We start from the raw sequence: 26,793 nt of genomic DNA, 5'->3' as shown, positions 1-26,793 counted from the left end.
ACTTAAGGTATCCATTTCACAGGCTGTAATCTGTATAATTACTTGTCTGGGTTTAGTTCTTAGCAGTTGAAACAACATACCATTAAAAATTATTACATGAAAATCACATCTATGTGGTAGCTTGAATTCTTTATTGGAAAAGATGATCATTTGTGTTAAAGTAAGAAGACATAAGACAAATCTAGATGGTCAAGATTCATCCTGGTAGGCACTATGAAGTAGGTTGATGGTGATATAACTACAGCCCGTTCTTCCATTGCAGGTTGGTTTAGGACACAAACAGTTCTCTCCTTTTCAAAGTTCTAGAGGTGAATGACCAGTTATGGTACAACGTTCAAAATTCTCCACTTGATTCGATTCATTACATTTGAAGCAGCAAAGTTGGTCAAAATCCAGAGTTGTTATCCTAAATGACACCTTTTTTAATGGCTGTATGAAAGACATTTCTATATAAATCCAGGAAGGAAAGAAGCCTTGTCATTTGGGATGCACTGTTTCACTACTCTCCTATAGGTTTTCCCTGTCATGTCTCAACTAAGTCTGTACCCCTTCTCATGTAGTCTGTCATGTTGCACACTGGGCATGTTAATGAATTTTGTCTTCACACAGGCAAGTAGCCTCACACTTTGCCTTGAGCAATTCATGCGTACAGCCTGCCGAACTCTTCAAGGATTCACAGTTGCTAAGTAAATCTTCAAAATCACAGCTATTGGCTGAAATGAGAGCAGACACAGTTATCTTATTGCCTTTGTCTAAAGTAGCAGCAAAATATTCCACTCATCAAATGTCAACGGAGAAGTAGGAAGGAGAAACACACAAGCATCATTGCCACTGTGATTGGTTTTAAATGGCACAGGAGGGACCTTGGCTGACCTCACTGAGTCATCCATCCATATTCAATGAACTATTTCTTATAGATGAATTGACTCACTTATATCCATTAGCAGCCAAAGGGGGGGATGATATAAACATATCTCCATCTGCTAATAAGCCCACTTAGGCACTAGGCAAGTACAGCTATTTTAATGCATGGTAAATTAGCTTCTTAGCCTAACTAACCCATCCCAAGTCCCCATTGAGCAGGTGTCTATTAGTGGCTAAGCTTTAAAGGCATATGTTATAGGGACTTTTTCCCTTATCTTACATTGTGGATACAGAATTTTATGCTTTCAGGAGTAAATACCCTTTGTGAATGGATTGAACCAAGGACAGTATGCCATGTTTTTCTCAGAAGGCCTGAGACTCTCAAAATGTATTGTTCACAGGTATGATCAAATCAGAGCTCTCCTACAGTCTTGAGGACCTAAAATTCCAACAACTGCATTTATATCTCTAGCAGGAGTGGAACTGCACTCTGAACTCTCTTCTTCTAATGAGCATGCACCCAGCATTCAAACACTGGCTGTTCATTCAGCTTATGTTGCAGTAATACCCGTTGTATTTAAAGTACGTTTCTCCACTCCTCCTAAGCTGGCTGCAACCTATGATTTCTGTATACCAGTAGCAAGAAGATTTTATGAAACATGACTGAAACTCCCTTTTGTTGAAAATTCCCTATTGAATATTCATTGAAAATGGGTTCTATTCCAAACTTTGAGCAAATAGAACTCAGCAGAAACATAGTCATTCAACACACTTTCTAATTAGTTTGTAGTTTTGATACTAATATTTTAAATTATAGATACACAGTTGAATCAGCAATAATGCTAAATAAAAATGAACACACCTGAGAGGTAAAAATCTCAATAAGTGGTTCAATTCTATCATTGATAGTAATTTTAACAAAAGTATCTTGAATTCTGGAACCCAATAGTGATGCCTACTTCTATTCATGAAAAAAGTAAGACACGTGGTATTTATTTTGTTCTTTCATTTGCAGCTATGGCTTTTCTATAAGCCAATACTGTATGGAGATTAAATATTGTAATTAAATATTTGCAAAAACTATAACATAATTATCAGGAAAGTGATCATTTTGAAAGGTAAACACTATGTTTCTGAGTATACTATAGGAATGAGAAAATCAACAGTGAGCTCAAATACTATCATTATAGTAGTAAAGATAGGTAAAACATGGTCTCAACTCCTGTAGGTATACATAATTTAAATTTTTAATGTTTTTTAAAGAGGACACCAGATTTCCTGAAACTGGAGCCATCGTCAGTTGTGAACCATCAATGGTTAGTTCTTGGAGTGGAACATGGTTTAGATTAAAACCACTGAGCCATCTCTCCAGCCCTTGTCTTGATTTTAAATATACTTTGAGCCTACTGATATTGACTTTACAGAATGATTTATAAATGAAAGACACAGCGAATGGTCTCCACATGTCATAGTCAATGAGGGTAAGGTAAATGTTCCATATGTAACATACATAAAATTATTTTCATTACAAATAAAATGTAAATTACTAACCTGTATAAAAAATCTGACATTTTCTTGAGTAGGTTTGTTTCCTCTCCCAAGAATATATCATTTAGTCAATTTTGCAATTCATAGAATAAACTAAAATGCTACCTCTATGATAAACTACCAGTGAGTCACATCACACTTACTGCACAATCCATTATCACAGTTATTGGGACAACTAGCACAAGGTGTCCCTTGTTGATATGGGGTACTCTTTTTCATCACGTTGTTACCCCTGAAATTTCAAATATACAATTATGTTTACTATTGCTGCTTGTTTTAAGCACTGAAGCATGACTTAACATATACACATGTAACACAGTTTTCAGTTTTTGTAAACAAAACTAAAATTAAGATGTTCACAGTATAACTCAGACAACTATCCAAATGAAAGAAAAAAAAACAACTTCACACATTGACCCTTTTTTTTTTGTTGTTGTTTTGTTTTGTTTTTGATTTTTTTTTTTTTGGTTTGCTCTCTGTTGCTGAGATAAAACATGACTAAAAGCAACTTCGGGGAAGAAAGGGTTTAATTTGGCTCACAATTTACAGTCTATCATAGAGCAAAGCCAAGACTGGAGCCTGAAGGCAGGAATTGAAACAAGAGATTGGAGAAATGCTACATATTGAAGCTCCCAGGCTCAAATTCAGCTATTTTTTTCCTTCATAGTTGAGGTCTACCTGCCTAAAAGTAGCATGACAGACCCTCCTACATTAATTGCAATGAAGAAAATGCCTCACAGACATGGACACAGGTCAATCTGATATGGGAACATCCCCAACTTAAGGTTCCTTTCCCACCTGTGTTAAGGTGATAACCAAGATTAGCTATCATACCATCTCTCTGATCAGAAGTCACCAAACTAAATAAAAGAATTGAGGTAACTGGCATCTAGAATTTTTCCATTTTGTTGCCAGATGAATGAAATAATTACTAAGGTAAGACTCTACAAAGTGTAGGTTAAGGGAACACATCACTCTAGACAAAGAATATCTCCTAAATGGGAGTGATAATGGAAAACCATTCATTACTAAGCACTCTCTATTTGAAAAACTGGGTTATACTTCAGTTACTCTAGCATGGAAAAATGTTTCAGTCTTTGTTTCTTATTGCTGAGGGTGAGTTTGTATTGTTTGTGTACAGTTAGTAGTGTGAATGTAAGCAACTCTGGCTAGTCCTTAAAAAGATATCATAGGTGGGAATTTTTTATTTACTAAAAACAAATGAAAATTTACAAAGTTTCGACATGTGCCAATATCCAAGGCCTTATGAGAACTAATGTGGGACTACTCATGATGGTCCTAGCCCCATAGGCAAGTTAATAAACTTGAAGGTACATAGCAAACTAAATCTGCAATGTGCACATGAAGCAAGAGCCGAAGGCAATACCACTGTGTCTTGGTGTATTGGGCTAGCACTTTGAGAAAGCATGCAGTTCCTAGAAATGATCTGTACATCCATTCCCCAGCATCCTATTATCCATTCTACATATTGTGTTCTGTGCCTGCCATGTGATGCTTTTAGGATCATGCAATATATTATAGGATCATGCAAAATATCTATCTCCACGATCTTTGAATTCCATCTACTGAACACTAAAAGATGTGCTAAAGAACAAATTCTAAGTTCAAATCTCTTCTACTTCAGTTTTCTGTTACTGGAGAAACCATCTCTAAAGAAATCTGACAGGAAGTGTGCCCATTTACTCCTTTTAAAAAATAAATATACTTAAAATTGAAAGTTATGTGGTAGTCAAATATTTAGAAGAACAAGAATTTGTGGTACCAATCTGGTTTTTTTTTTCATCTTTTGTAGATAATGAGAAATTAAAACATTTGAATAGAAATTCAGAAATGGGGGATGGAGCAGAGACTGGGGGAATAGCCAACTAATAACCAGCCCAACTTGAGACCCATCCGATGAGTAATACCTGATACTATTAATGATACTCTGCTATTCCTGCAAACAGGAGTCTGGTATGGCTGTCCTCTGAGAGGCTCCACCAAGAAGCTGATCAGACAGATGGAAACACCAACTGCCAAAGAGTGGATAGAGCTTGGAGACTCTTACAGACTAACAGGAGGAAGGATTGCAGCCCCAGAGGTGATAGGAACTCCACAGGAGGACAAACAGAGTCAATTAACCTGGACCCTTGGGACTATCAGAGTCTGAATCACCAACCAAAGAGCATACAAGGTCTGGACCTAGGCCTCCCCTTGCATATATGTATCATTGGTCTTTATGTATGTTCAAACAACTGGAATGGGAACTAGCCCAAAAGCTGTTGCCTGTCTGTGGGATATATCTTTTTAGGTGGGCTACCTAGTCTAGCCTCAGTGGGAAAGGATGCACCTAGCCTCACAGAGACTTGATGTACAAAAGTGGAAGGATACCCAAGTGGAGGGCACTAGATCAGAGGAGAAGGGGAGAGATGGATGGAGGAACAGATTGGGGGAGGAGTGATGGGGAAGGGGAGAATGGGTGGGATATAAAATGAATAAGTAAAATAAACATTATTAAATTAATTAATTAAAAGCAATAAAATTACTTATGAGTCAAAAAATGCAAAGTGTAAAAAGTTCCTAAAACAAAACATCCAGAAAACTTTGGGACACAATGAAAAGACCAAACATGAGAATTATAGGAATGGAAGAGGGCGAAGATTCCTAATTCAAAGGTCCTGAAAAACATCTTCAACAAAATCATAGAAGAAAACTTCACTAATCTAAAAAAGGAGATGGCCATAAATGTATAAGAAGTATGCAGAACAGTAATAGACTGGACCAGAAAAGAAAATCCTACCACCACATAATGATCAAAACACTAAATGTATAGAACAGAGAAAAACTATTAAAAGCTGTAAAGAGAAAATGCCAAGTAATATATAAAAGCAGACCTGCCAGAATTAGACCAGACTTTTCAACAGAGAATCTAAAAGCCAGAAAATCCTGGGCAGATGTCATGCAAACCCTAAGACCCACTCATGCCATCCCAGGCTACAGTCTTGAGCAAAACTCTCAACACAGATGGAGAAACCAAAGTATTTCATAACGAAACCACATATAAACACTCTCTTTCTACTAGTCCAGTCCTACAAAGAATACAAGAATGAAAACTCCAACACAAGAAGAGTAACTACATCCAAGTAAACACAAGAATTTAATCATCTCACAACAAACCCAAAAGAAGAGAATCACAAAAATAATACCACCTCTAACAGCAAAAATAACAGGAACTAGCAATCACTTGCCTTTAATATCACTCAACCATCAATAGACTCAATCCCCCAATAAAAAGAAGAAGAGGCTAACAGACTGGATACATAAACAAGATCCATCATTCTGCTGCATACAAGAAACACACCTCATCAATAAAAACAGGTACTACCTCAGAGTAAAAAACGGAAAGTCTACAAAATGGTCCCAAGAAAGAAGTTGAGTAACCACTTTTAATATCCAATAAAAAATAAACTTCGCAATTCAAAAGTATTCAAAAGAGATGGAAAAAGACAGACTCATCGAAAATGCCATCAAGATGAAGTCACAATTCTGAACATCTGTGCTCCAAATGGAAGGGAGGGCACTCACATTCATAAAAGAAACCTTATCAAATTTCAAATCTCACATTGAAACTCACACAATAATAGTGAAATATTTGTACACTCCATTCTCACCAATGAACAATGCATTAATACAGAAACTAAACAGAGAGAGTGAAATTAACAAAATTTATAAACCAAATGGATTTAACAGATGTCTACAGAACATTTCACCCCGAAACAAAAAAAAAAAATAAACCTTCTATACAGCAACTCATGACACCTACTCCAAAATTAATTATATAATCAGACACAAAACAAGCCTAAACTGATACATGGAGACTGAAATGATCCCATGAATCCTATTGGATCCCCATGAACTAAGGCTGAACTTACATAACAACAAAAACAACAGAAAGCTCACATACTCATGAAAACTGAAAAACTCCCTACTTAGTCAGAAACAAAATTAAATCTCAAATTCAATGAAAACAAAGGCACAACATAACCAAATTTATGGTACACAATAAAAGCAGTGTAAAAGAAAATCCATAGCACCAAGTGCCTTCATAAAGAAATGGAGATATCTTATATTAGCAACTTAACAGCACACCTGAAAGCTCTAGAACAAAAAAGAAAACACGCCCAATAGAAGTAGGTTTAAGAAAATAGTCAAACTCAGGGATGAGATCAATTAATTAAAAATAAAAACAAAACAAAACAAAAAAACAAAGAGAACAGTACAAAAAATCAAAATAATCAAGAGCTGGTTCTTTAAGAAAACCAACAAGATAGATGAACCCTTAGCCAAGCTAATTAAAAAGCATCCAAATTAACAAAATCAGAAATGAAAAATGAGACAAAATAACAGGAAATTCAAAAAAAATCATCAGATCCTACAACAAAAGTCAATACTCTACAAAATTGGAAAAATCTAGATGAAATGCATGATTTTCTAGACAGACACCACATGCCAAAGTTAAATCAAGGTAAACTGAACATTCACAAAACACAAAAGGAAATAGAAGCAGTCATTAAACACCTTCCAACAACAACAACAAAGAGCCCAGGTCCAGACGGGTTTAGTGCAGAATTCTATCAGACCTTCATAGAAGACCTCATACCAATATTATCCAAACTATTCAACAAAATAGAAACAAAAGAAACACTACTTAAGTTTTTCTATGAAGCCACAGTTACTATGATATTTAAACCACACAAAGAACCAACAAAGAGAACTTTAGACCAATTTTGTATATTAATGCAAACATAATTAATAAAAATCTTACAAAATGCAAAAACACATCAAAAACATCATTCATCACAATCAATAGGCTTCATTGCCATGTACCACTTTTGATACAATAATATCCAATAGGTGCATCCTAGAACAGAATACTTCCAGTCTCCTTCTGTACCCAGCATTAGGGCTATCCCACAGCTCCTATACCCAAATCCTACCCAAAGAAAGCTGGTTCCCCAAGGAGTGATCTCACTCCTAAGATCACAGGCTTACAGACCCACAGGAAGGACAAGCTCCAGTCAGACACAGCAAGACCAACTAACACCAGAGATAGACAGATGATGAGAGACAAGTACAGAATTTAAACAGCAAAAGCCAAGGCTACTGGCATCATCAGAACCCAGTTCTCCCACCACAGAAAGTCCTAGATAACCCAACGAACTGAAAAAGCAAGATTTTGATTTAAAATCACACCTCATGATGATGACAGAGGACTTTAAGAAGGGCATAAATAACTAACTGTCTTAAAGAAAAACAGGAGAATACAAGAAAAGTAGAAGAAGCCCTTAAAGAGGAAACACAAAAATCCTTTAAAGAATTACAGCACAAAGGGAGACAACCCTGGATATAGAAAACCTAGGAAAGAGATCAGGAGTATAGATGGAAGCATCACCAACACAATACAAGAGATAGAAGAAACAATCTCAGGGATAAAAGATACCATAGAAAACATTGACACAATAGTCAAAGAAAATGCAAACTGCAAAAAGCTCCTAAACCAAAAATCCAGGAAATCCAGAACACAATGAAAAGACCAAACCTAAGGATTTGCAACTTAAAGAGTCAGTGAATATCTTCAAGAAAAATATAAAAGAAAACTTCCCAAAGCTAAAGAAAGAGATGCCCATTCCTCCCATTACATAATAGTGAAAACAACAAATGCACAAACCAAAGACAGAATATTAAAAGCAGTGAGGGGAAAAGGTTAAGTAATATGTAAAGGCAGACCTATAAGAATTACACCAGACTTCTCCATAGAGACTAAGAAAGCTAAAAGACAGGTGTCATATGGACCCTAAGAGAACACATATCCCAGCTAAGACTACTATATCTAGCAAAAGTCTCAATTACCAAAGATGGAGAAAACAAGATATTCCATGACAAAAACAGATTTACAAAATTTCTTCCCACAAATCCAGGCCTACAAAAGATAATAGATGGAAAACGCCAGCAGAGGGAAACTACATACTAGAAAAAGCAAGAAAGTAATCTTTCTTCAACAAACCCAAAATAAGATAGCAACACAAACATAATTCTACCTCTAACAACAAAAACATACCTTCTTCTCAGCACCTCATGGTACCTTCTCCATAACTGACCATACAATCGGTCACAAAACAGGCCTCAACAGATGAAAGATTGAAATAATCCCAAGCATCCAATCAGATCACCATGGACTAAGGCTGGTTTCAAAATCAACAGAAAGCCCACACACACATGGAAGCTGAACAATGCTTTACTCAATGATAACTTGGTCAAGAAAGAAAAAAAGAAATTAAAGACTTTGTAGAATTTGATGAAAATGAATGCACAACATACCCAAACTTATGGGATAAAATTAAAGCAGTGCTAAGCGGAAAACTCATAGCTCTGAGTGCCTTCAAAAAGAAACTGGAGAGAGCATACACTAATAGCCTGATAGTAGCCCGGAACGATCTACAGCAAAAAGAAGCAAATACACTCAAGAAGAGTAGACAGTAGGAAATAATCAAACTCAGGGTGAATTCAACCAAGTAGAAACAAAAAGAACTGGACAAAGAACCAACAAGATCAGGAGTTGGTTCCTGGAGAAAATCAACAAAATAGATAAGCCCTTAGCCATAATAACCAGAGGGCACAGACTCAGTATCCAAATTAACAAAGTCAGAAAGAAAAAGGGGGACATAATAACAGACACTGATGAAATTCAAAAAAATTATCAGATCCTCTGAAAGCCTATACAAAACAAACAAACAAACAAACAAAAAACAAACAAACAAAAAAACTGGAAATTCTGGAAGCAACACAAATTTTTAGGCAGATACCAGATTCCAAAGTTTAATCACGATAAGATAAACCATTTAAATAGTCCCATAACCACTAGAGAAATAGAAACAGTCATTAAAAGTCTCCTTCATGAATATCTGAATATCAATACAAAAATACCCAATAAAATTCTCCCAAATCAAATCAAAGAACATATCAAAACAATCATTCACCATGAACAAGTAGGCTTCATCCCAGGGATGTAGGGATTGTTCAGTATATGGAAATACAGCAACATAATCCACTATATAAATAAACCCAAAGGAAAAAAACCACATGATCATCGCATTAGATGCTGAGAAAGCATTTGACAAAATTTAACACCCCTTCATGATTAAAGTCTTGGAAACTTCAGAAACTCAAGTCCCATAACTAAAAATAGTAAAAGCAAAAACAGAAAACCAGTAGCCAACACAAAAATAAATGAAGCAATACAACTAAAATCAGGGACTAGACAAGGCTATCCACTCTCTCCCTACCTATTCAATATAGTAATTTAAGTCCTAGCCGGTGCAATTAGACACCCAAAAGGAGTCAAAGGGACACAAGTTGGAAAGGAAGAAGTAAAATATCAATATTTGCAGATGATATGATAGTATACTTAAATGACCCCAAAAGTTTCAGCAGAGAATTCCTAAACATGATAAACAACTTCAGCAAAGTGATTAAATGAAAGCATGGCATTAATACAGAGACAGACAGGACGATCAATGGAATAGAATTAAAGACCCAGAAATAAACCCACATACTTATGGACACTAGATCTTTGACTACAAAGCCAAAATTATACAGAGAAAAAAGAACACATCTTCAACAGATGGTGCTGCTCTACCTTGATGTCTACATGTAGAAGAATGCAAATTGATCACCTTGCACAAACCTCGAGTCCAAATGGATCAAAAACCTCAACATAAACCCGGATACACTGTTTCTCACAGATCAGAAAGTGGGAAATAGCCTAGTACACATTGGCACAGGGGAAAGTTTCTTGAATAGAAAACCAATGTCTAAGATTAATAATTGAATTTTAGGACCTTATGAAATGGAAAGGCATCTGTAAAGACACTGTCAATAGGACAAAACAGTAACCTACACATTAGCAAAAGATCTTCATTCTTCTGATAGGTCTTCATCTGATGGAGGACTAATAGTCAAGATATATATATAGAACTCAAGAAGTTAGACTACAAAAAATCCCAATAACCCAGTTTTAAAATGTAGTACAGGGCTAAACATAGAAATCGCAATAAAGAATCTCTTGAATGACTGAGAAGCACTTAAATAAATGTTCAAAGTCCTTTGTGAACAGGGAATTACAAATCAAAACAGCTCTGAGATTCCAGTGTATACCAATAAGAATGGCTAAGATCAAAAGCTCAAGTAGCAGCCCATGCTGACAAGGATGTGAATAAAGAGAAACACTCCTTCATTTCTGGTGAGATTGCAAACTGGTACAGCCACTCTGGAAATCAATCTAGTGCTTCCTGTGAAAACCGGATATAGTTCTACTTAAAGACCCAGCTATATTGCTTCTACACATATTCCCAAAAGGTGTTCCATCATACCACATGCTCCACTGTGTTCATAGCAGCCTTAGTCATAGTAGCCAGAAACTAGAAACAATTGAAATATCCTTCAACTGAAGAATGGATACAGAAAATGTGGTTCATTTACACAATGGAAAACTATTCAACTATTAAGAATGAGGACATCATGAATTTTGCAGATGAAGAGATTTAACTAGAAAATAACATCATATGTGAGATAACTAAGACCCAAAAGCACATGCACAGTATAAGTGTTATTAGCCAAAATGTACAGAACACTCATGATATAACCAACAGACCATAAAAATTTAATAAGAAGGAAGCCTCAAATAAGGATGCTTCAATTCCACTTAGATGACAGAACAAAATAATCACAAAAGGCAGATGGGAAGGAGGGATCTGGATGGGAAAGGGGAGGTGGGGGAGAATGGGGAGGGTAGGAACAGCTATGGGGGGAGACAGGAGAGAAGTCCAGTGTTCCAGGTGAATGAATGGAAATATGCAATTTCTGGTGGTGTGGGTGGGGGGGACCCTCTAGAAAATCCTAGAGACCTAGGATGTGAGAAATACCCAGGACTCGATGGGGGTGATCTTATCTGAAATGCCCAACAATCGGAAGATTGAACATGAAAAGACCACCTCTAGCAGATAGGGCTCCAGATGGGTTCACAGACCAACCTTCAAAATATTTGACCAAGAATTGTTCCTGTCTAAAAGAAATGCATTGTTGAGAGCTTTTGGTGCCACTTTTAGGAATTTGGCATTTGTCACTGGGCTTGGACAAGGAAGTAGGTTCAAATCAAAATACTTGATCAAAATATGGGGTTTTGTTTACTACTTTGCTGAATTACTACCTTATGTGATCTCTTTGCTTACTACTTTACTTAATTACTCTCTTGTGTGATCTCCTTGTTTACAACTTGACTTGATTATTTTATCTTTGATGTAATAACTGATCATGCTTTGGGGATGTACCGGATGTACCTAGGACAATATAAAAGGCCGGAGAGAAGCAAAGCTGCTTCAGACTCAGTAATGGCTGGAGACATGTTATAATTTTGTCTGTTTTTTATTTTTCAATCCTCACTCCCTTACTTGAGATCCTATTGACTGCCTGAGCTGGCCTGGTCAATACAGGAACAAAAATAGTGTAGAGATGGATGAAAAGGCAGTCTAGTGACCTGCCCAACTTGGGATCCATCCCATGAGTAGGCACTGAACACTGACACTATCACTAATGCTATCTTGCGATTGTAGACAGGACCCTAGCATAGCTGGCCTCTAAGAGGCCCTCCCGCTAGCTGACTGAAACAGATGCAGATACTTAGAGCTATCTATTGGACTGAGGTCCGGGAGCCCTAGGAAGGTGTTAGAAGAAGGATTGAAGGAGCTGAAAGGGATTGTAACCCCACAGAAACACCAACAGTGTCGACTAACCCAGAGCTCCCAGAGACAATGCCACCAACCACAGAGTAAACACAGATGGCTCAGAGGCCCCTGGCATGTATGTAGCAGAGACATGCCTTGTCTGGCCACAGTGGGAAAGGATGCCCCTTATCTTGTAGAGTCTTAATGCCCCAGGGAAGGGGGGCACAAGAGGAGGCAGGGGGTGAGCACCCTTTCACAGGTGAGGGCAAGGGGATGGGTAAAGAACTCTGGGAGGGGGCAACATTTTGAATGTAAATAAATGAAATCATTTTTTAAAGTAAACTGTCTTGAAAAAAAAAAGAAAACTAAAGAAATATTTGAATAGGAAAGAAAAGATGAAATCAAGGTTTGTCATCCCCATATGCAAGCCAATAGTTTAAACTATTTGAACCACCATCAATAGCAAAATAAGTAACGTGAAATCTTAGAGAAATAGACAGCACAAATGGTGTTTGAGTGAACCTGAGCATAGGAAAGGAAAATGGAAAGCAGCCTCATTTCCTAAATGTTGAAGGAGATCTTAGATCTTTACATTCAGAACTGTGGAACTTCTCTCTTCTCTGACAAATTAAAGTTGCCTAGATCTTAAAAATGAGAACCTTGACATTTGTCCTTCCCTTAGTAGAGCTACATTTGTGGCTGTAATTTGCTTTACATATATTTCGCATATTATATTGCAGGAAAAATTACAGGTATTTCATTCTGAAGTGCATACTTACATAGGACAGTAATGGCAAACATAGAAGTATTTCAGGGTATCTTGATTGGGACAGTAAGCAACTCCACATCCAACTTTGAAAGATGAATACCAAACAAGCTACATGTCCATGGGAGATAAATGCATGAACTTCCATGAGAAAATTGGTAAAATACTCAAAATTAACTATTAATATGTATAGCACATAAATGGGTGTGTGCTACAGTTTATAACACATATCTTACAAAATAATTAACTTTAGTATTCACAGTAGTAAACTTTCATTTTAGGATCTTTTAAAATACTAAATATGTAATCGAGTTCACCTTTTATGCACTTATAATGGTAGGCTATAATGCATGCTTTCCTAACAGTAATTCTTCAGATCCTAGGCATAAAGTAATGTATCGCTCCAATAACAGAACTGTGTAGTACCTACTCAGCCTGTCCCCTCATAGTGAAATTAGGAATGGGTCATAAGTTGTTACAATAATTGTTACTATACATAACCCATAGTTCGGTGTTTGCACCTATGGCATCTTCCTCTGCTTTACTCACCTGAGTGTAGTGTCCGACAGCGGAATTGGGTTTAGCTCCTACGCCGAAAACGAAGTTTTCGTTTTCTTCATACCAGCTTTGAATTACGGTGCTCCAGGGTGTAGGGTCAGTCGACATATAGAGATTCTCGCCACATTTTATATCTGGGAAGGAATGGATTCATGAGAAAAACTAAAACTTTCAGTGGCAAAATAAATTGACTATCCAAATGCAAAATGCTGCATTTCAGGCGTAGGACCTATGGTGGTTATCTGTTGGCTGAGGTTGGAGCCGGGTGCCCGCTACTTCAATTGATTGATTGATTGATTGATTGATTGATTGATTGATCAAATGAGAAGACAGCTACCTGATACAATCAAGAGGCCTAAACATGCAAAATATTTAAATAGATTGTGAAACCCCATTCTTTTTAAAGTCTGCTCTATTTGCATTGCCAAAACCACAGTCATCTAGGTACTAAATTCATGTGTGCATGCTTTGTTTGTTTTTAGCTTTATGATTCAGACTTAGTAAAAATAGTGACCAGAACTTGAAGAATTTTTCCTTTGGTCAAAAAAAAAAAAAACCTGAGGAAACGTTCATGTTTCTTTTTATATGATTAAGGCATGAAGGCATTTGAGACAGTATTTTAAAGAAACAACTGTAGGCAGAAACGAAGATGGTTTTGCAGACTTAATCCTTTTCCTTGCAGAACCAGATATGACCAGGACAAGTGTAATGATAGCCACTTCCTCATTTAATCTATGTAATCTTATATGACACGTCTATACTGCATACAATAAATTTCAAAAATGCTGTCTTGGTTAGGGTTTCCATTGCTTTGAGACACCATGATCAAGGCAATTCGTTTAAACAACAGCATTTAACTGCAGGTGGCTTACACTGTCATCATGATAGGAAGCATGGAAATATCCAGGTAGACATTTTGCTGGAGGAGCCAAGACTGCTATGTCTTAATCTACAAGCAGCAGAAGAGGACTGTCTACACACAGGTAGCCAGGAGAGACTGTCTCACACTGGCCAGAGTTATGAATGAGATCTCAAAGCCCCACCTCCACAAAGACACACTTCCTCTAACAAAACCACACCTCCTCCAAAAAGACCACACCTTATAAAATAATAAAATGATAAAATAATAAATCAACTGAAACAATGCAGGTATAACTAAACACTTCTTCATCTATTGTGCTTTTCTACATGCATTATGCTTCAAGATATACTAAGTAAGTATTCTGTGGAAGTCTGGGCATGCATCAGTTTCCACCCTCGTGGTTCTGTACTTTTCCATAAAAGATGTCCTGTTGTTCTTTAGATTCTACTCCACTAATCTATGCATCTGCCAAATCCCCAACATAGAAACAATACTTGACACTGCACACCAGAACTGAGCGTCCCAGACAAGAGGATCACAGCAAGCTAACAGCCAACCTGTTCTACATAGACAGTTCTAACACAGCCAGGCTTATAAAGTGACATCCTGCCTAACCAAAAACAAACAAGCAGACAAAAATAAAAACAAACAAAAAACTCACAAAAACAAAAAGAAAAAGAAAATGAAAAAAACTAACGTCAACTACATTTTTAAACTACATTTAAAAATAAAGATTCTCAAAATAATGAGTCTACATGGATTTTTAATGTGATTTCAATACATGAAGTACTTTGCAGCAAGAAGCAAACACAAATATATGTCATAAAATGAATATCAAAATGCTGAAAACTGTAGAATATTAAAATGAGGTGATAGAAGATTACATTTAATAAAGCTTGAAAAAAAATCTTCTTGCAGTATGACAGGACTTCAGTGTGTCGGTTGTTTTTCTTCCTAAGCGTTATTTTTGTTGACCTGAGAAATTTTTTAAAAAAGGATGACCCATGATCTGCTTTGCTTATGAGCTTGGAAAAAACAAATGATACATTGCATGGAACAAATGATACAATTGTGTAAAACCTTTATATAAGACATAAATGAACGTGAACCATACTGTTATTACAATTATACATTAATATGCATAAAGAAATGATTTTTGAAAGATAGTATGAATAGCATTTATGTGCAAAGTCTTAATGCAGTATCCCACAGAGGACTGTTAGTGTTGAATTTATTCATTTATTCAGCAGCCATATGTAAATACATACTGATTTTCCGGTCTTCTGTACTACTGTGTTCTATAATACAGTTATTAGCCCACTTTTGAGCATTTGCTGCTGCTTCTTTGTTCCATTCCTAAATATCAAGAGAAAAAGAAAGCCATAATGATCCCAAGCATAATGAAAGCATATAACAGTTGATTAGCAAAACTATAAACCTTCTGTAAAAGTATTTCATAATTATCATTGATATTATGATTAATTAATAAAAATCAATTGATTACCTAATTGATGATAAAAATTAAAAGCAAGTCTCTTTTGCTTGCTTTAATTCCAGTGTGTACCAGTTTCCACATGAAGAGAAATCTAATAGGGATTTGTGAAAGGGCGACGTATCTAACTGTAAAGTCACATGTAGAATGTGTGTGAATGATGCTAAATGTTGATGTGTGAAAGATTCTAAGGATATTCTAACATTGTCTGTTGATGCCTATTGCTTCCATGTGGGAGATAAATGTGCTTGAATAGGCTATTAACACTGCCCTGGGAAATGCCTTACATCAGGAAGGAGATAAGATTGGGAATGAAGGCATTTGTGGCTAAGAAAACCTACTGTTCTTTTGAAGAGGCCCCATATTCGCTTCCCAGCACCTGGTCAATTGACTCACAGCTGTCCATAACCAAGTCCAATGGGCAATCTGATGCCCCTGGTCTCTCCACTTATATACATATCTATGTGTCTCCTCCTCCCCCTACCTCTCTCCCTCTCTCTTTTCCTCTTCTCTCTCTGTGTGCATGTGAGATACAGAGAGAGAGATAGAGAGACAGAGACAGAGAGATAGAGAGACAGAGAGAGAGACAGAGAGAAAGAGAAAGAGAAAGGGAGAATAAAAATAAATCTTCAAGGAGTAAGATACTGCAAGACATTGGCTTGACACATGCTTAGGGAAGACAATGGAGGAAGTGCTTCACAAAACACCTTGTATGCACAGACTTGGCTTCTATCTAACTTATCAGAACCCAAACTTGACAAATAATCTAACCATGTTAAAAACAAAACAACAATCTTACCCAAATAAAACTTTAAATGGCAAAAAATCAAAAGAAGAACGTTTTATACCACAACATGAAGAAGCCATTATCACCTGCTCCTCCCTCCACATCTATCTCCTCAGCTAGCATTGACTCCTCCCTCCACAGCTGACTCCCACATTACAGTCTTACCATTTTTAGTATGTTGCTGCCAGGGGGGCTAACTTGTCTCCTCAGCTCATTGTGTTTAGCTATGATCTCTCTTTGAACTTGTACTTGGTTGGTTGTCAAAGTAGCGAAGTCTGGATCCTAAAGAAAAATCACTTTTTACAATTTCCTAATGACAGGCAGTTAAGAAATTACTAGAACAAAATCACTTTGTATTTTTTTCACATAATATCACACAGAAAAGGAATTAGCTGCTCAGCAATGCCTATGACTCTAAGTCAACACTTAATTTTAATAGGAAAGAGTAGGCAGAAGACTTAGAGATGTTAAGGAATTCAATGCAAAATAAAAATTCCTCTGAGGCCACAAATGCTTGATTTTGATTTTAATTCGACCATTTTTTAATTAATCCTATGCGAGGTGGTATTGGAAGGTATGTTGCATGTGACCCAAGAAGAAAGGTAATATCAGATAGATACAACCCTTTAGACTTAAAACAGTGATCTGCAGAACACAATACACTGGTGCATTATGACATCAATTTTAGGGAAGAAACAAACTACTTTTTATTGTATTTAAGGCCTACTCCATGAGGTGGAACCCATACTTAACACTGTTAAAGTGGTTAACAAAAATATTGCTAAACCCATAGATCAGTGCATCATTCAGACCTTGCCAAACAAGTTTCTTCTCGCAGTAGATAGGAATTAACATAGAGCCCTACAACTGGACAATATGTAGAGCGTGTCAGACTGTAGAGTACTCAGTCCTAAGTGAGACCTCATCAAAGCCCTGCCCTCAAGGTTCAGGGATCTATGCAGAAGAAGGAGCAAATGATGCTAAGAACCAAAGATGATACATGACTCCAACAAAACAATGTCTTCCAGATACCAGGAAATACACACATCAACTTACTAAGACAGGAACAGAAGACACTAGACCTGCACAGGTCATCAGATAAGAATCCCAGTACTGGGGTTGGGGATTTAGCTCAGTGGTAGAGTGCCTGCTAGCAAGCACAAGGCCCTGGGTTCGGTCCCCAGCTCCGAAAAAAGAAAAAAAAAAAAAAAAAAAAAAGAATCCTAGTACTGAAAAGGAAACTGGACATGGGGTCAAAGCACTAACTGACAAACTATTTGTTAATGATAACTGCTGGCAAAGAGAAAACCAGTCTTGTCCAATGGAGTGTCAGTGAGTATATTAATCACACTCTAGGGCAGGTTCTAAGCCCGTGGGTAGCTGGTCAACACAGATGCTATCGCTTTTTATTTAATTTAGTTTTGCTGTGTTGTGGACATTTTTGTTTTGGTTTGACATTTTTTTTGTCTCGTCATTTGCTTGTTTTGGTTTCTGTTTTGGGGGTTTTGTTGTTGGTTTTTTTGTTTTGGTTTTTGTTTTTGAGTCAAAGAGTATACAAATTGGGAGGGTAGGGAGGTAGGAATGATTTGGGAGTTGGTGGAGGGGAAAATTATAATCAATAGCTATTGTATGAAAAATAAATAAATAATAAAAGGTAATACTTTTCATAGACTATTCATAGTAGTCTGCCCAAGACAACTATTCACATTTGATCAAGCCACAGTAAGGTGTGGTGAGAAAAGCCAGTGACTCATCCTAGTCTTAACAGGGGACATTGCTATCTGCGACACCTGCATTTGAAGGCAGAACATTCAAATTCATGCCCCATCCAATACTCTAGCAAAACCATTAGGCAGCACATTTTACAAGGTTGCTTGGAAATCTTTTCCACACAATTTGAAGGCAACAAACTCATCTATCGAATGGAATATTCCTAACTTTGCTCAGTTTAGTAATAAAATTGGTATAGTGTTCATATTTTCAGCTTCTCTTAATGAGTAGGTGTGTATGACAGCTAATTCTGGCTTGAGTGTTAGACAAGTTCTGCAATGTGAGACAACGCTACAATGCCTCGTGTGTGTGAGCAAGATTCTGAAGATGTCTAATAGACACAGTATGTTTTCTTGTACTTTGGGGTAGTTACCTACCCCTCCCCTACAGTACCCAGGTCCCTGAAGACTCTCATGTCCCTGTCCTCATACTTCTGACCAAAAAGCATTGCCATTTTTGACTCTTTCTGTCTCTACCTCATGCTTTGTGTTCCCGAGAACAAAGACTATTAGGTAACAGATTTCGCACAGTTGCATATTCCTAAGTTATAATGGATGCACAAATCAAGCATCCGAAATGACCCACCCCTGAATTATCAGTCATTCCTATATTTCTCCTATTATCCTCAAAATGTCACTTTAAGTAATTTCAGAACACACACACACACACACACAAAATGGTGGTTTCGTAGGATAAGAAATTTTCTGATTTTTATGTCATTTTGTTTTGTACATGAAAATTTTACTTATTGGTATAATTATTTTATTTTTAGATGAGTATCAATAGAGCTTTGATTGGGATGTCAGGAAGTAAAATATGTATCAAATCTAAAGTTAAAGAAAAACAGGATCTATCTTTACAGAGTTCATATTGCATTGAAAAAATAAAGCTCCAATTGGTTGAGTCAATATGAGGAAAGATCAGTTTATTGAGGATAATGAAGAGTTCACAAAAGATGATTCTGGATTGGGATTTTAGAAGATGGACAATGTCCATTGGACTTCTGAGAAGCACATAGCGTTATGCTGAGTGAGGTAATCAGTAAGCATTTAATGATGCTCAAATCCAATAACATCTCACTTTATAATGATTTGATGAATGATGAACAGGAGTTAGGCCAGGAAGTGAAAAGAGAATTGTGAAGGTGTAGGAGGGAAAACAAATCAACCATGGGAGAAAAGATGGGAAATTGTTACAATAAACCCCTGGAAGTATAAGAAGCACATTCTCTGCAGAGTGTGAAAACAGACAACGAAGTCCATAGCATCATATTCACAGACTACCAGGTCATGAAGTGAAATCCATGTGAGTCCCATTCACACTGACAAGAGTGACCAACATTATTCTGGGATCCTTTAAGCATAAAGATATAGGCAAAGTACAAGGTCGGAAATCAAGATTTCCACACCTTAACAATAGTTTACATGCTAATTCCAAGATCATTGATGACACAGTAAAAAGACCTTAGAATCTGATTTTTTTTTCAATTTAGAAATCATCTCAATTGTTTCTATACAGTACCTACAAGAACTACAAGAGATAAATACAGTGCTAACGGTGAAGAAAATGCAAAGTTGAGATTATATAGTCTTACATTTCTGTAGCAATCACATGGAAATGTGATGAAATAACACAGAAAATACTTTGGGCAGAATATCCATAATTAATTAGCTCTTTAATCCCACATAACATGCTATTTTTTTTTAAATTGTAATTTTGGAGTAACTTGTGACTTTAGCTGGTGATGACTTTATTGAAATGTTTAAGAAGATAATTTCTGCAATGTATTTATTTGTAATGAGTTGCGTGATTTCCCTCTAGACATATTTCCATAGCCTGATTCTAAGGACCAGTAAATATGGTCTTATTGGGGAAGGAAATGGCTTTACAAGTAATCAACTGGAGGATCTTGACACAAAATTAGCCTAAAGTAACCACCTGGAGCCTGAACCTCAGGCCAAGAGATTCTAGGAGAAATAGAGAAGAGATTGTGTTAGCAGGCAGGAGGAAGTTGGAGTGACACAGCATCCCGGCAAAGGACAATTGGCAGAAGTCACCATAAAGAGGATGGACTGAGTCCCTTCCAAACCCCTCCAGAGAGATCTTGATTACAGAGTTCTAGCCTGCATATTTCCACTGTATGCAGCCAGCAAGTCTTTGGTAATTCTTACCAACAGTGCTCTGAACTTAATATATTATTTGACCAATTAAACAAAAATACTGTTATCTCACTGCTTAACAGAACACTTGTGAGATTTGCTGTTGAACTTCTGCTACATCTTTGGCGCCTATTAACCTTCTAGTAGAAATACATTTTGTCTTCTCAAGTGTTCAGTAGGTACATGTGTCTAGTAGCTATCAGAGCCATGAGTGGTGGAGCAAATATCCAGTCCCTATCTCTTCCCTGTGAAGTGCTCTGAACCACTCATGAAATTTTTTTCCACCCACCAGACACTCTGGATTCTTCTGTTCTCACAGTAGCCTGCCATTTTCAAACATCGGCAGGTTGCTATGAGAGGGTGTTTCCACTTTCAATTTACCTTTCCTTCTGTGGGTTGCAATGGAAGCAGCACAGCAAAGACAAACAGCATCACCTGGAACCAAGCCATGGCTGGAAGCTAGCAAAACAAACAAACAAACAAACATCCCCACTGAAGTCAGTTCAGGAACTCGGGGAGTGGGGAATTGGGTTGTCAAGGTTTGACAAGCACCTGTAACATCAGTTCACTAACAGTGTAGCAGTGAAAAGAACCACTATGTGGTGCAAATAGAATCAATCGTAATGGAGCCACCATATCTCTAAAAGGATCATCAACTGAAAAACTTGAAGCTTGCCCTTGACTTGCATGTGCAGACACTCAGGAATTCCTAGCACCTTCCTGCAAACATCTGTTACCATTTCTTTAACCAAAGGGAATATGAGAAAAATAGGCCATCCATCTTATTGTGGGAAAGAGGGTATGGTTCATTTTTCTCCATTTACCATCACTCGATCATCTTGTTACCCTTAATGAGAGCAAGAAATATTTATCTGCACTGGGATTTAGTCAAGATTTCAGAGTTAGGATAATGCAGACCCAAATTACCAAACATCTTAGAAGTGGTTATTTCTATAAGAGAGAAATTAGAAATTGTGGGATTTTTTTCCTCACCCCTGTATTATTGTCAAAAGTCCTGGAATAGACAAGAAAAACTATGTTTAATGAATTAAAGGCCTTCTCAACTCAGTTCTGGCCAGGCCATTACTTACTACCAACTCTGTTTAATAATATTATGTTTTAAGTAGCCTTAAGTTCTTCCCCATAAAACTTCTTTTAAGTTGGAAAACACCCTGTGTGTCCTTAGGATAATACTAAAAGTAGCTCAGTTGAAGAAATACTCATTTTCTCTGTCCTTATTCATCAATAATGACTTCAGATCCATTGTAAAAACATGTTAAAAACAACAAAAGTTTCACTATTGAAAGAGCAAGTCATGAATCCAGCTTCATGAAGCCCCTCTATTTTTATTTGAATACTTCTCATGTAATCTCATATATTAAATGATAAGCACCGTTAACATTTTTTGTTTTCCCAATAAACACAATTAATTCTATTGTAAACATAACAAAAACATGAGAATAAACTACACTATTTACCTATAGAAAAAGTTCATTTACATAGAATTGATACTATTGTTACTGAAATAGTATTCAAAAAGAGCTTTATTGGGCTGGAGAGATGGCTCAGCGGTTAAGAGCACCCGACTACTCTTCCAGAGGTCTTGAGTTCAATTCCCAGCAACCACATGGTGGCTCACAACCATCTGTAAAGAGATCCGATGCCCTCTTTTGTTGTGTCTGAAGACAGCTACAGTGTATTTATATGTAATAAAATGAACAAATCTTTAAACAAAAACAAAAAAGAGCTTTATTGATATTGATATTCTCAGAACAATTTAGCTTTGAAAGCACAGGTAGATGTACTAAGGGTAGTTTTTTACTCTTGGCAACACTAACATGATTGGCATGATAAAATACTCATATTAAAATGGTCACTTACTGTTGATTTGACAGTTGAAATATCTGCCTTATCTGTGTCAAGAAAGAAGGTGGAGAAAGATGACAGATTATACATCACAACTGTCTCTAGACATATTCTGCATCTTGAAGTCAATCCCAATCAAATCTGTCCTGAAATGGTATTTTTCATACCAACAGTCTCAAATTTCACTACAAGGTGTTTATTATTTGGTTCCTATCTAAACTATTAACATGAGTAAGTACAACAGGCCTTTCCTTCCATACCAGATAAGTTCTTCAGTGTTTTACAATATATATTCTAGACAATGTTTTTGGAACCTTGTGTTTCTCTAATGACTACCCAAGACTATTTAATTCCTCAGAAAATATGTAGGACACATCTTATAGCTGAATGTATTCCTCAATCAACCTTGTGGTTTTTACTTCTTTTTTTCTTTTCTTTTTTTTTTCAGAGCTGGGGACCGAACCCAGGGCCTACCACTGAGCTAAATCCCCAACCCTGGTTTTTACTTCTTATCTGTAATTTACTGTTGAGATACAGTCTTTGGAAACCATCAGACTTGGGAAAGCCACCAGAGCCTCAGTGTTCTCTTAGACAAAATGTGAATTTCTACAGTTTTACTTTGAAAAATCAAAGACAAAATTTTGTAAAACTCCTAATACATATGGTATGATGTACATAACCATACATGTTTAATATTGGTATTTTTTTTAGCAGTACTTTAATTTGGTTAGCCCTATCAGATATGTCTGTAAAAATGTGTGATTTGGTTGGAAGTTAATTTCCAAATCCTTTGAAACCTCTCTTGTATTCTTCATCATATCACAATGGGGAAAAAGACAGTATAGTCTATAAGGGAATCAAGTGTTGAAGGTATGGTCCTCCTTAACATAAGGAAAATGAATTAGCAACATTCTCACTCAAAGGCATAAACACGAGCCAAAGATTTTATACAGCTAAGTCATTCAGTGTGCCTATATCATATGATCCATAGTTCCAAAGTCCAGTAGACCAGGAGGTCACACATTTCACTCTCATACTGTTGACAATCCAAATGTTATCATCTTTGTTGAGTCTAAGGAAGGACACCTTTCCTGAAAATATGTTCAAGGAAGAATATTTTATATATTCCCTCATTTTCTAACTTATTCTTGATACTTACATTCATACTTAGGTGAAAAGTTGACCAACATTTTACCCATACTACATATAAATGGAACAGTACCTTGTCCTTTCTTTTGATGTTTTAAGATCAGGAGGACATGCTTCTTTTAAAGTGTGAGGGCCATGGTGTTTGTTTTCCTTATCCTGGAAGATGGAACCAATGTTTGAAACAACAATGTAAAGATAGCCTTATATCTTGTACACTTTATCACAGACTTAAAACCTGTTCATTAATGTCCTCTTAATTCTTCACTCTTTGATGTCACATTCAGCACCTCCTTCACACTAAACTAAAAGTCTGCTTCTTACCAAATTCAGTAATCTCTACTTAGCTGCCACACTAGCAAGCTGCAGAGTGTATTGAAGTGTCCCCTTTGATCTAGCCCTTCAATCTTCACACGTTTCGAAAGCTGTTGTATGTAACTCCAACAATGTTGACTACACACACGCATTGGTGTTTGGTGAATATAACTTCACGTTTTCTATTCTGGAAGTATAAGTACATAGTCACCCAATAAAAGACTGACATTTTTCGTTTGACTGCAGAAAAGTCAGACTTCGAAATGGCTTCAATCTTCCTCCGTGACTCGATAGAAATCATACACACAGGACAATTCCTTTTTTTTTTTTAAGGTCAAGGGAAATCTCAAGTGAATTCTTGCTAGGAAAAGTGGACTAACAGTTGTCCTGGGATCTGCTGATGGCCCTTAACCTCACGAATCTTTCTCTGCACTAGCTTCACCCATTTCCTCCAACCTGGTCACGTCCACTCTCCCGGCCCGCCCTAATATTTACCCTAGCTTCACAGCACAGGTCTTCATGGTGTCAGAAAGGAGCCAGAAAGGGCTCTTGCTGCCCCTCCCCTCTGCCGGGGATGATAACGGCCTCCTGCCGCCACGTGGGGGCGGTGTCACGAGGCTTTATTCTGTCAAAGTAATGTTCCTCTGCATAGAATCTCTCCACCCCGCCCTCAACCACCACTGTGTGGGATGCAAGGGCAAGTTCTTGTATATTTATCCCTGTAAAAATATGAAGTTATATTTTGTGATCACGATTTGTGAGGGTTGGGGGAGTCAACGTCTGTTTACACAATAGGGAACTAAAAAAAAAAAAAAACAAAAAACAAAAAACTGAGGAAAGGAAATATATCAGTCAGGAGTTTGAATCCAGGGAGTTGGCTAGAGAAGCGAGCACTTTCTTTCCAGAATGTCTGAATGAATGAGCTTCAGAATTGAAAAGGAAACTCAGGAAAGTCTTACTTAAAAGTTTACTTAAATTTTCAGAATCGTGGCACTGTAAAGCCAACAAAGAATTAGCGTTCTGTATTTTTGTTTATAAACTCTTCCTGGTTATCTTTGTTTCTCAGAAGTTTTGTGGTCAGAAAATTCAAGAAAGATAGCTGGACCATCTCTTTAATACCTGAATTTCCTAATCAAGAGTATTTACATGCAGGTCAAACAGCTAGCTTTCCTTCATTAGTGGACACTGTGTGGTCTTCAGAGCTGGATATAAATGATAGGTTTAGTGGATATAAAGGGTTAGCTCATTGCTTGAAGGAAGAGTTAGATTGAAAACCTCCAATCAATTAAGTTCCCTCACCCATAAATGACCTCCAGATCAATATAATAGTCATATAATATAATAGTGATAAAAGTCAAATCATAACACGAGATGAAGACAGCTGATTTCAAGCAGTATCATCATCCCCCAAACCACTTCATAAAGCCATAACCATCCCTATGCACAGTTAAGCAAGGAAATCATTCATATATACTTTATTGACCAGTGTTGTTGCTAAAACTGCTCAAAGTATTACATTTCCCTCTGACTTTTGATTACTAGAGGCGTTTTACTATGAGGGACCCAACACAAGGCTTCTTTAACACATACCCAAAGATTCTCAATCTGTGTGATCTGGTGATATAATAATTATGTAGGTATTGTGTTGTCTCCCAAGTTTGGTTCCATTTCCTTTTTTTGTACACTATGGCTTTAATGCTATCAAACTTCAGCTGAACTATACTACAAAGCAAATGCTGTGTTGTATTGGGAAGTCATGAGAACAAATAAAATATATCTGCCCTTAGGGCAGTGGTTTTCTTTTTTTTTTTTTTTTAATCTTTATTAACTTGAGTATTTCTTATTTACATTTTGATTGTTATTCCCCTTTCCGGTTTCCGGGCCAACATCCCCCTAACCCCTCCCCCTCCCCTTCTATATGGACTTCCCCTCCCCATCCTCCCCCCATTACCACCCTCCCCACAACAATCCCATTCACTGGGGGTTCAGTCTTAGCAGGACCCAGGGCTTCCCCTTCCACTGGTACTCTTACTAGGCTATTCATTGCTACCTATGAGGTTGGAGCCCAGGGTCAGTCCATGTATAGTCTTTGGGTAGTGGCTTAGTCCCTGGAAGCTCTGGTTGGTTGGCATTGTTGTTCATATGGGGTCTCGAGCCCCTTCAAGCTCTTCCAGTCCTTTCTCTGATTCCTTCAATGGGGGTCCCATTCTCAGTTCAGTGGTTTGCTGCTGGCATTCGCCTATGTATTTGCTGTATTCTGGCTGTGTCTCTCAAGAGAGATCTACATCCGGCTCCTGTCGGTCTGCACTTCTTTGCTTCATCCATCTTATCTAACTGGGTGGCTGTATATGTATGGGCCACATGTGGGGCAGGCTCTGAATGGGTGTTCCTTCTAGGGCAGTGGTTTTCTATACTATAGTTTTACTATAGTTTTTTATACTAGTGAATTTTCTATAATGTAGTTTTACTATATGATAGTATCACATATTGTAATGACCTCAACCATAAAATTGTCTCATTGCTACTTTGTAACTTTAATTTGGTACTGTTATGAATCATAATGTAAATATCTTATATGCAGGATATCTGATATGTGATCCCTGTCAAATGGTCATTCAAGAACCTCCAAGGAGTCATAACCAACAAGTTGAGAATTACTGCCTTAGAGTTTTGTGTACTCTAAGGTGTGGGCATGCTATTAACTACTGATAATATTATAACATATGTTTTAAAGAGAGGTGGTATACCTTAGAAACATATAAAGTACAGCTAATTGTCTATGAATTAAAAAGATGGGTTCCCAAGGGAAGTATAGAAAAGGACTCAAGTGTATTTAAGACACAAAGGTCTGTTACTGACTTAGAAAGTAAAGAGTGTTGCC

At 37.0% G+C, this 26,793-nt stretch overlaps 1 protein-coding gene across 1 annotated transcript; it reads right to left on the bottom strand.

The window, feature by feature from the left end:
• Positions 1–116: 116 nt before the first annotated feature.
• On the bottom strand, positions 117–24,497 carry Crisp2 (cysteine rich secretory protein 2). The gene is made up of 10 exons (XM_032899476.1): positions 24,408–24,497; positions 23,674–23,756; positions 22,467–22,498; positions 20,967–21,044; positions 16,822–16,938; positions 15,646–15,733; positions 13,507–13,649; positions 12,971–13,068; positions 2,556–2,644; positions 117–713 (listed from the first exon to the last, which is right to left on the bottom strand). The coding sequence occupies exons 4-10, from the start codon at positions 21,033–21,035 to the stop codon at positions 586–588; spliced, it is 732 nt and encodes a 243-aa protein (XP_032755367.1). The 5' UTR covers positions 21,036–21,044; positions 22,467–22,498; positions 23,674–23,756; positions 24,408–24,497; the 3' UTR covers positions 117–585.
• Between the last annotated feature and the right edge of the window lie 2,296 nt (positions 24,498–26,793).

This window comes from Rattus rattus, chromosome 4, assembly GCF_011064425.1.
Source record: "Rattus rattus isolate New Zealand chromosome 4, Rrattus_CSIRO_v1, whole genome shotgun sequence".
In the NCBI taxonomy this organism is placed as follows: Eukaryota; Metazoa; Chordata; class Mammalia; order Rodentia; family Muridae; genus Rattus; species Rattus rattus.
This window is presented reverse-complemented; position numbering and strand designations above follow the sequence as displayed.

Coding starts and splice junctions, on each gene's coding strand:
- Crisp2 (XM_032899476.1), bottom strand. CDS start 21,035: ATGGCTTGGTTCCAGGTGATGCTGTTTGTCTTTGCTGTGCTGCTTCCA. Junction 15,734..16,821: donor GCAGCAACATACTAAAAATG/GTAAGACTGTAA, acceptor CTTGATATTTAG/GAATGGAACAAAGAAGCAGC. Junction 714..2,555: donor CTGTGATAATGGATTGTGCA/GTAAGTGTGATG, acceptor CTCTCATTTCAG/CCAATAGCTGTGATTTTGAA.